The sequence below is a fragment of the Dendroctonus ponderosae genome, unplaced genomic scaffold, assembly GCF_020466585.1.
Source record: "Dendroctonus ponderosae isolate FM_Combo_2020 unplaced genomic scaffold, Dpon_F_20191213v2 Dpon_F_20191213_1, whole genome shotgun sequence".
Lineage (NCBI taxonomy): Eukaryota > Metazoa > Arthropoda > Insecta > Coleoptera > Curculionidae > Dendroctonus > Dendroctonus ponderosae.
The window spans coordinates 53,219,438-53,230,656 of NW_026017110.1; the positions used below are offsets into that span (position 1 = coordinate 53,219,438).

The 11,219-nt window shown below is 32.4% G+C and overlaps 1 protein-coding gene across 4 annotated transcripts; it reads left to right on the forward strand.

Annotated features, from left to right (window-relative positions):
- The first annotated feature begins 606 nt into the window (after positions 1 to 606).
- LOC109533818 lies at positions 607 to 10,327 on the forward strand. Of its 4 annotated transcripts, none has more exons than XM_019899274.2 (14): positions 607 to 1,435; positions 2,830 to 3,113; positions 3,167 to 3,475; positions 3,529 to 3,885; positions 3,941 to 4,074; positions 4,305 to 4,446; positions 4,501 to 4,903; positions 4,961 to 5,138; positions 5,197 to 5,482; positions 5,541 to 5,694; positions 5,750 to 5,946; positions 7,968 to 8,108; positions 8,167 to 8,285; positions 9,440 to 10,327. In XM_019899274.2, exons 1-14 carry the CDS (start codon positions 862 to 864, stop codon positions 9,525 to 9,527), a joined length of 3,366 nt encoding a protein of 1,121 aa, XP_019754833.2. In that variant the 5' UTR covers positions 607 to 861; the 3' UTR covers positions 9,528 to 10,327. The 4 variants fall into 4 exon arrangements, with proteins under 4 accessions (XP_019754833.2, XP_019754836.2, XP_019754834.2 ...); XM_019899277.2 differs by having other exon boundaries at positions 9,448 to 9,534; XM_019899275.2 differs by lacking the exon at positions 9,440 to 10,327 and adding an exon at positions 8,530 to 9,148.
- Positions 10,328 to 11,219: the final 892 nt, after the last annotated feature.

Here is an 11,219-nt window from a genome sequence, read left to right on the forward strand (position 1 = left end):
CTAAGAGAAATTCGGTTTAAAAGCACAAAATCGATTAAAAAGTACAATTACAACCAAACTAATATTTTTCTTAAATTCTTGAGCTACAAATAAATGAACTAAGAAAATTAATATTTAATTGTTCCCGAGTAAAAACTTTGATTTATATCGAACGATGTTCATACAATTTGCAACATTTATTGCAGCATTGTGAACTTTATGTCTCAGTTTTGTCTACATTTATATTTCGATTTTTGCAAAACTTAAATGTTTTTGTGCATTACTTAATGTTTGAATGAGCAGAACAATTATACGACATTTTGATATTGTTGAAACATTATTGGAACTCATAGATAAAGACTAGAAGCTAATATTGCGGACTTCATAGATAAAGACGTGTTACCACAGAGTAAAATAATAAAAATAATTTTATTTTCTCTATGGCTGTTGCGTTAAATACCGACCATCCCTATGGGGGAGATGCTAAGCTGAATTCAAATCTGCCGCTAAAAATTTGCATAATGACAATCGGTAAAGAAGTTTCCCCATGTAAAAGTAGATTTTATGGATATTTGGAGCTAGTTCACATGGCGCCTACTAGAAGCCGGGGTAAACGGGCTTACATGTCAGATTTCAATCCATAACCTCTGTGATCTTCAATGCAATGTTTATCATCAAGTATCAAGTTGTCTTCATCTATGATGTTTATTGCTAAAAATCTAAATAAGAAACTAACTAAACACGGCGTGTTATTTTAGTTTGTTTCTAGTGAAAAGTTAGTAAGTGTTGAAAGTATCCGGATATACTTTTGGACGTTTAGGTTAAATGAATCTAATTCATTACTAGTTAATACAAGTGCTGGTTTGTATATAAACAATCAAAATGAACTTTGTTGAAACGTTCCGGCAGTACCACAGCAAATTGGTGGATCCTTCAATTGTTACTAAAATTTGGAAGGAAATTATAATTGGTAGAAGGTCTCTGATTTCTGTTGATAGTGTGATTGAATACAGCTTTCACTATCCAGTTGATACTGAATTTTACCTGGAAGAGCTGCTCGACAAATTTGAGAGCGCTATGAAAGAGGACCTGAGAACTATTGAAGGAAACCTGAAAGCCTATATCCAAACTTTTATCTATTACTGCTTGGGATCTGCCGACAGAATTCCTATTAGAACATCCTTACTTAGTGCAGAGTTATACTTGAAAATCCTTCTATTGCCTTCGGATATCGGGAAGTTATATTTCGAAAAGAACATGTTTGTCATGGTGTTGTATCTGTGTACCAAGTGTATAAGAAAGCAGAATATTCCAACAGAACAATTAACCAAAGTGTTAGAGCTTATTTATAAGTATGTGTCGGAACGTTCAGTGTCGTTTTTGATGATCCAAGGCACTGCAAACCTGTATGCCAATGTTCTGAAGCATCGGTCCATAGAAGGAGATATCAAGAAATGTAAGTATTTCAAATTTCTTTTCTAATCGTGCATTTTACCTGTGTTTTTAAAAATCCTAGGAATATATATGATATTAGGTAATCATGTATGCTATTCTTTAAATTAATACAGGGTGACTCAGAACTAGGAAATAAAATTTGGGTTTGGGTTCGTTCTGCCCAGTAGGGTGCAAGTTTGCTTTAAGGTGCAAATAATCGTGGAACTGAAATAAACTTTTCGTACCCAGTTGCCTTGCAAAAAGCGTGCTTGATCAGGCCATGCAGCAGCTTTTGCGTTCAATTTGTTACTCTTATTGCCAAATGCATATTTGCTAGTTCTTGATTGGTGTGGATCGGTTATTTATACACGGTGGTCCTCAACTAATGTGACAAAAATCACTGACATATTGTTAAGGTAAAAATATTGCGTTTGAGGCAAATTTGTCTACTCCGAAAGTTAATAGATTCCGAGGTACAGGATGTCAATAAAAATAAAATTTTCTTTTATATTTTGTTTAATGTCTGTAGCATATTATTAATTTAGGTTTTTTATTCAAAGATAGAAACTTTAAAATTACATACTTAGAAACTATTGAATTAAATCCTTTTTAAAAAATATTAAATAATAACATAAACTTTAATTTTCCAACACTGACACCTACTTTTTCAACGTAATACCTAATAAATTGTATCTCGTTTCATCTTAACTGTGGGAAATGCAATACCCCCATTATCAGGTTTTCTACAACAAAACTTAGATCACTTGCCTGAACCGCAAAGTTTTTTTTTGTATTATCTATAAATTTTAGTCCTACTTCTTCCACTTTCTGATCAACAATATTCTCTATAGAACATACATATTTGTAGGTAGTTGGGCTTCTTTTTGCTCCCTTAAATTGTTCAAGTGCAAAACTTCCATATTTTAGAGACGAAATAGGTGTCTTAGTTATGGAAATCGGGTCTTCCTCAAAATGAAAATCTTACTCGAAAGAACAGTCACCATAACTTAAACATGTGGTAAGGAATCGTCATTTTGTTCATCGTTTGAACTACTTTTCTTCTATATGTTTTTTTCATTTATCTATTTCTAGTAAGCTTTTCTTCTAGCATCCTTTCATTCCTTAATTTTCTTTTTTTCATCCATCGGACATTCCCTCGACGTAACAAAAAACTAATACATAATACTTATTGTACAACACAATAATTTATTGGAGAAATATTGAGCATCAATTGCCTATGACCCAGAAGTTTTTCTTAATGAAAGTCAAGTCAGACTGTTTTCTTTTGAGGCAAAAGGTGTTCATGAACCATTTTAATCATGTACTTGTGGGGCACCCTGTATTAGAGATTTCAATAAAATTTTCACTTTAATAAAAAAATGAATTAAAGATTACATGCTGCTTCTTGCTTATCAGGTGATGACCCTTTGGCGATGGTTTGCTTGAATTGTTTAAAAAACCTTATAGTAGCAAAGGAGCATCCAAGAGAAGTCAAGTATATAATGGAAAGTATGTTAAGATGTATGAGAACGGATATCAGCAAAACAATATCACCAGGTCAACGAAAGATCGCTATATGTCTATCAAAGAAATTTATTAAAAATGTTATGTTTGTGGAAATTGAAGATAAAAACAAAATGCAATATTTCCTCGATGCTTTGTTTGCTTTAATTGGCGTATCAGATTTTGAATATTTTGAGGTAAGCAAAAGTTACTCGTCATAGTGTGCGTCGTTTAAAATACATTATTTCAGGACTGCTGTGATATTATTAACATGCTAGATGAACAGCTATATAAAGAGTTTTTGCGACGCCTTCCAAACTATCTGGAATCGAAAAACCACGAAAAATATTATGTAAATATAATGTGTCTTTTGTATTACATGTTGAGTCAGCCACATCCAGGAAATTTTCCGAAATTGAATGTATTATATTCAGTTTGCATAAAAGAGATGGTGATAAAATTATTACACAGGAAGAAAAGCATTCAATATAGGAGCATAGAGATTTTAGCAAAAATTTGCTTGTTGCGAAAAAATGCTGTATTAGATGGCGTTTTTGAGGTGAATGATTCATTATTTCTTTATTTGACTTCCTCAAATTATCCTCATTTTAGATTATAAACATCACAGGCAATTTGGCAACTATTCGTGTATCAAGTATTTTGAGAGCATTTGTGCGAATTTTGGATGATCAATATGCTGGAAACCCCGTGAGGAGTAAACAAATTCTGCATATAGTTTCAAAGTTTCTGATTTCTATAGATAAAGTGGATGCAGATTTATCGTCACAGATTCTGTTTCTGGTGTGTAAAGACGGAACACCTTATAGCGTTAAAAATGTGCTTCCAGAGCTACATAGTTTATATTTGCAACTCTCTGAGAAATTATCGTGTGGTGCTCGTTTGGCCATTATGAGAATATTTTTCAAAATGGCCATGCATGCTGATCCCTCATCTTCAGTATTTATAGAGGTGGGTAGGCAAATTAATTACTGACGTAAGAAAAGTGATACATTTTTCCCTCTAGCATCTCTATAATTCCATGATTTACTCATCTACAATCCATGGCGTAGTATATGGTCCAGAACAATATTCAAACCTGTTAATGTCGGAGGAATTTGATTACGAGTTGTTTTTGCCTAAATGTAGGCATCTAATCAAGTGAGTTTTTATTTAAACTATGAAGACTTTCATGGCCTGTCTTATGAGCCAAAGGCCATTCGAATTGCTCCCTGGCATTTTGTTCACACCTGCGGTTATCGCCTTCGATTATGTGCACGAAAAGTCAGGAAGCAAATTCACTACTCAACGGCTTATTAGTCCGGAAAAAAATTAAACGAAGTCAATAAGTTCTTGTTAATAATTTCATATTGACATTGTTAATGTTTAAGGTACGACCAGGTATGTCATCTAATATCGAACTTCAAGTGCAAAGAACCAGGATATTGCATTCTGTTAAATAGCTTATTGGATTATGTGAAATACAAGGAATATAATATTTTAACCGACTATATAATTGACAATTTTGAAGATGTAAGTAGCAATTATATGCTCTTCAATGAGTAAACCACAAGTTCTCAATTCTAGATTTGCTGTGTAGATGCAGCTGGGCATCTCCTGAACGGATATAGAAGAATTCTATTGAATAAAGGTGTCTATAATGTATCAGACACACCCAAGTTTAACATTATTCATGGGTTGTTGTGGAATTCCTTGTTCAAGCAAATATGTGGCGTTACTAGTATAAAGGCTAGCTTCGACCTTATAGATACACTAAATGAAATTTTGCATTTGCCGAATGATGAAGAACAAAGAGTAACTTTGTTGACTTTGATAAGTGAATGTGCTTATCGGGATCTGAAACAAAATGATTTAATGGCGGGCTCAGTAATGACTTTAACAGAAGTTTGCATCGCGTTGAAAAGACCACCAAGAAATGAAATCTTGGTTATTTTTGAGAACGTAATGGATGACCCGAGAACTATGTCATGTAAGTTTTCTAACTTCTGTTCCTCTTGAGTCGATCAAAAAGAGTGTAAAATTTCAGTGCTGAAAACAAAATTGAAGGATGCTTTAATTCAGCTAATATCTTTCTTCGGTACTATGGCTATGATGGATCGTCCGAAAATACCCACCGCTTCTAAAATGTTCAGAAAAGCATTAGAAGTTCCTGATCCCCTTGTTCAGTTAACTGCTATCAAGATGTACTATACTCTTTCTTCAGAGTAGGTAATTTGATGGGGCAAGTCTACATGCCACTAATAAAATATATTATTTTTCCAGACTAAGTCATGAGTTTGAAGATATAATCAAATTTTGTTTTAAAAATGTCACTTCCGACCATACGGTGTTGAGTAGAGTATGTCTCACTATTTTAGAAGAGCTTATTTATGACAGTTATGTACTACTGGATTCTGAAAGTTTTATGAGATTTATACACAGGCTAGCTTCCTACAGTTTAAGTGATTTTATGAGACATATGTTAAATGAGAGGTTCTTGGTGTCCAATAAGCATGATGTAGGCCGATTTTACATGACTACTTTAGTGTACATGAGTGGACATACGAAGGTAACATCTGAAAATTTAATATAATGTTTTGGATTTACGTCGGTTATTTCCATTGCAGTTGGAGGATTATCCAATTAACGAGAGTTTCCGTAAAGATTTGGTTGAAATGAGAAATCTTCTGGATATTCCAAATGACCTAATTAAATTCTTGTTTACCTCCATTCAGCCTAAAACAAGATTTAGCATTCTAAACGAGATCTGCTTGATATTCGGTAAGTTTTCTTATAGTTCATGGAAAATTGCCTTAATCAGTTTTGTCATTTCCAGATTTATTAGTAGCAGGAAAATGTAAGATAGACGATAACTTTTTCATTTTCTTCAATTACTCGTTGTACACGTTTAAAGTGATGACCGGTAAAACAGATTTTAAATATCGGAATACTTTTTATGGCCAAGTCTGTCGATCAGTAAACAAGCAAATTTTTAATAGAGATGGTAAATGTAAAGATCTAGCATTATATGGGGTAAGTACATATACATTCAGGGATTTCTATTAGCGACTAAGTTTGATGGAAAGTAGTGGTGTGAAATTTGATTACTTTTGAATACTCGTACCGACTAGTTCTTTTTGATTCAATACTCCTTGCTTGGGATCAGTTATTCAAGTACTCATTCTAGTCGTTAGTCTTACGAAAGTCGAGGATCGATATTGATATGATGATTCCCTAATAGATTTATTTACGTCTAGGAGTAGATAATCAGACCGTTTTTAAGTCAGTTGTTAATTGATTCTCTATTGTTATTGTAGATATTGTACGCAGGTATTTAGAACCCCCACGATTGTTAATACTTGCAGTTTCTAAATAAATGTCTTTTTAAACAATTTTTGAAAGCAAGTTATTTAACTCTGGAGCCACCGATCAAATAAATTGTGGTTCTGTAGTAATACAGTGCGACAGATATCAATTTTAATAAACGTATTTTTACAAATATGCAGTTTTCAAATAACTTACAATTATAATGTCATATTTTATATTATAAATGTAAATGTAAAAATATAATTCAAGATTACCAATCTGCAACGAGTAACGCTATTTTAGTGATTAGTTTTAGTGATTAGGAACAACCGAAGTTGAAAATCAAACGCGGCTGTCGGTATCCATCTGTATCGGTACTGGTTCTAGAGGTGTGCTAAAGGGTTATTTTTCTGGTACAGGTTACAACGTTGCAATTTCACTTTGGTATTAGGTTCCAACAGTAACATGTTATTTTTTTAATTTTTCTTAAAAAATTCGCAATGGTGATGGTAGAAATAGTGGTAATAAATAATGATTTAGTTTATAAAAAAAAAATCTTAGCATTGGTAAACTAAAAATAATATATTCTAAAAACAAAGCATTAGTCATATGGAACAACTGGAAGGAAAAAATTGATAATAAAATATACGCCTTGAATGCGAAAATGTTTAAAAAGCTAGTACTAGCTAAGCGAAGTTTATTTCTTCGCTCGTATATGATGAATGAACAGCCTCTTTGGAAAATAATCTCTCGCATGGGACAAAAGCTATGTTTTTTAGTCATGGAGCAATAATCTTCTTGTCTATCTTTTAACTAAACTTCATCTGATTGATGGGGCACCACAGTTTTTGTAACAGCATTTGAATTATTGACGCGTGTTATTAAGTCAACAATAAAATTAAATAATCCACCTTAACAGTAACACTTATAAAATACTAAAAATGCTCAATTATATCACCACCGAAACTGAACAATATTCCGCTGATCTGACCGATTATGGTTTCTGGGGAACTGAACAATAATTCTTATAGATGAAAGGTGATAAACACAATCATCAACGCAGTGCGAAACTAAAAATGTTTTCCGTTGACAAATGGTTACTGAAACTGCTGCAACTGGATAGATGGCTCGACGGTGTCGCATCGGTTCTGTGCTGGGGCGAACCACTTTTTCGGGTTGATGAGACGGTTCCAAAAACAACCGGTTAAATTGGCAAACTGCTGCAACTGGATAGATCGCTTGACGATGCCGCATTGGTTCTGTGCTGGTGCGAAACACTTTTTCGAGTTTATGAGACGGTTCAAAAAACAGCCGGTTAAATTGGTGAACTGTAACTGCGGTTCCAGGTTACACTTCTGGAACACTTTCACAGTTCCTTAAATACCGACCATCCCTAACTGGTACTGATTACCAGCTACTTTAGTTACCAGTTAGTCTGAGAGAGTACTAGTAGTAGCGTATTTGGATTCGGGCTCGAGGGTTAGGATGGGTGACTTGATTTTCCGAGGATAATTGCTGATTACTTGAATACTTGTTTGATAGCTTGATTCGGTATTCGTTCCTTTGGATACGGATGAGTAACGAGTACTCAAATTCCTATTAGTGACTTTTTCCCACCACTAATTGAAAGTTCCTGCTCGATATTTTAATCAAATACAATTTTCCTTCAAAGTATTGTATAAGATTACATAACTAGTCGCAGGTAAAGTTACTTCGTTCATAGGCTGATCGATCAATTCTGGTTTCAGGAATATGAATCTGATGTAAGGCGGTGTACTATTTCGTTATTGCAACTGCTATACTTCATTCAAAATGAAGATCGTCTTAATGAGTATCTCTGTCCCGTGTTTGACGCACTTGCATGTTGGATCGATCATGTGAAACCTGAGGTACTATATGAAATTATTTGAATTACACTTGCATAGTAAAAAAAAATGTTATTTTCAGCTGATACACTACATCCAGTATGAAAACGGCAAAGAATTTGACCATCCCTTGAAAAGGTTGGTTCACTTTTATAAAAGTAATAAACTACGATTGGAGAATTACATTAATAATCAAGAGAGGTGAGTTTGAATCAATAGGATTAGTTTAAACTAATACTCAGGTGGTATTTAACGCGCATGTTACACGTCGTGCTTCGTAATAATTCCTCAGTGCTTTTGTGGTTGCCTTATAAATTTCTGCATGGCTTAACTGGATGCTGCATGTTATCTGGTTTTTAATTAATGGCTTTATCGGTATGTTGGTTTCAGATTAACATGAAGGTCAAAAAAACTTTTATATCTAATTAAATTTATTTTTTTATAGTGGGCCTAGCGTCATTGTATCAGGATAGCTTCATTATTTATTTTCCTTATTTTTTTTATATTTGAATACGCTGTGCACGAATTATTGGGATATGGATTATTGTTTCCGATTTACAGTTATTAAATTATATTGTTGCATAGAGCAGCATGCATTTTTTTTCGTCAAATTGCACCGGTTCTCAAGACTATATTGTTATTATATTATATACTTATATTATGTTGCTAAAATTTTCAATCGTTATTTTTAGACGTTTTAGGTGATGGCAGTTTGATGCAAATCATTGCAGTTATATAACATTTGGCGTTAACCATTTGTCAATGTCCTAAATATTAGACACAACTTAACTAAAAATATATATTAAATGGAATATAAATAACCCCATTGTCGTCAACATTTTATAACTGTGTGTTTTTCCAGTGCGTTGAGTTGGCGCACCAAGCCATTTGCGCAGCACTGCGCTAGCTCTTAAAAATTAACTGCAACCCAATACTGGTTTTGTAATGTCAAATGATAGTTAGTTTTGAATGTTTCTGTTCTAATACGAGAATTTGTAACACTTTTAATTTCATCCATGTTTGTCCCACGTTTATTATTTAGTATTAAATGTATTTACTGAATACATTTTTAGTTTTTGAATACATTTTATTTACACGTTTTTTTCGTTTGATTTGGTGGAATTGCCGATTTAATAGTTTTAAAGTAATATGGACTATAGTTTTCGTGATAAATTTTGGTGTTTCTGCTGCTCGGTCTAGTAATGATTCATTCGAGTGACAAACACTTAAAAACTGGTGATGGTGGGACCGTCACCAGTTTTTAAGCCAAACTAGAAATTTTTGAAACCGTAAAATTTGTTCAAATCGCGATCTTGAAGTTTTTGATGGCTGTTGGATCTTCTTTGATTGTATAGCTTTACAGTTGATACCATAATGGATGGAGTAAACGTATGCGATGCGTCAGACGCATGCATCAATCGTTCAAGCGATTCCAGGCCTTAAGAGATACTTTACAGAAGAGAAGCTCTAATTAATATTCTGCTTTTGGTTTCTACAAGATTGCGGTTGCATAGTACATATCGATTAGAGCAGAATACCATATTAGATTCTGGATTATTTAAACACAAAACATTTACACATGTGTCATCATTTAATTTTTAATGAATTCTGTGATCTTAATATGATGTACAAATACTACTAAAATGTGGTTTATATACATGCTATTAATAAAATAAATGTGCGTAATAATTGTCATTATGTAAGAGATCATGAAATGCTACTACTTTATGATAGCAGACGTTGGTACCTAATTTGTTAAAATTATGCTATATACTAAAAACCAATTTAAGCTATAATTAATCTTAAAGAAATCCGTTTTAAAAACACAACCAATATTTAAATATATTCTGATCTAATTTAAAAGCGAATGTTAGTCACATAACTTCGAAATAACGAAATTCACTATTAACCTAATTAATAGTGAATTAATCTCGTTAATTCTATTAAATCATCAGTTTAAAACAAAGAACTTTTAATCGGTTGATCTTTAAACGCGACAGAAGGTGTTCTAAAATAATTGTAATCTTTTATATAAAAATTATCATTTTGTACTAATATTGAATAGTACAAGATTTGATAGATGGAATACTTTAATAAGCAAATTTGTAGTTAATCAAACTAATAATCACAAAATGATAATTTTTAAATAATGCTATCGTACACATAAGAGGCAAATCTACAATCCAATTTGAGTTGGACGCATATGTATCTAAATGTAATATGAATAAATTGACTGTTTAAAATTGTTATTATTTGCATCAACGAAAGGTACCTGCCTTCTTCATTATATATATTTAAAGAAGTGTGAAAATGTTAATATTAAGTAAAATTGGTATCATTAGAAATGATTCCCGTTCAATCGTAAACTGGATACTAAGAAAATATAATTAGTAAATTTAATTTTCCCTTTTAAAATCAAGCATTGTAACGTTTTGATTAGATTTTAGACAATTCGGTTTTTTAATTAGCATGTTCTGTCTGGTTTCTTGATGGCGTCTGCTCCTGTCGGGCAATTTGCTATAATTAATATGTTAGAATAATGGACGGACACTGAATAAATTAATAATGTAGTAACTTGCTACATTTAAGATTGGGTTTAATTTATAATTTCATTTAAGAATATAAGACCTGACGTGGAGATAAGAAACATATTTTCAGTCGAATTTAACGTATCAAGCCACATCAAAACCACGAACTTCACAAATCTTGAGAATAATTTGAAAAACATTAGTAGAAAATGCAATTTCAAGCCCGCTCATTCAGTTATAAAATTTTATGTTTTTGATACTCGGCACAATTAATTATATCTCACAATTCCCAATTAAGTAGCAAAAACTGCAGTATATGTAATTGATTGTATGACTAGAATGAACTAAAAATTATATATAATGTTATATAATAACTTCTTTTCTCATGCCTCCCATGTGTCACGACATCAATTTGAAGAAATAGATACTACTTAATGTAAACTAGATATAGCAACAATGAATAATAGATACGAGTTATTGCGAATAAATTTAACAGCTTAAGTATAATCACAAATGTCAACATATTACATTTCTTACATATTATAAATATAAGGGTCTATTTTTATTGCACCGTGCATAAAAATAAAGACATTGATAAAATCACTTA

What these genes read in the sequence shown, in the direction of transcription:
- LOC109533818 (XM_019899274.2), top strand. Translation starts at nt 862, where the DNA reads ATGAACTTTGTTGAAACGTTCCGGCAGTACCACAGCAAATTGGTGGAT. An exon ending in ACATGAGTGGACATACGAAG is followed by an intron (nt 5,483 to 5,540) that starts GTAACATCTGAA and finishes TTTCCATTGCAG; the next exon opens with TTGGAGGATTATCCAATTAA. An exon ending in AAGATCTAGCATTATATGGG is followed by an intron (nt 5,947 to 7,967) that starts GTAAGTACATAT and finishes TTCTGGTTTCAG; the next exon opens with GAATATGAATCTGATGTAAG.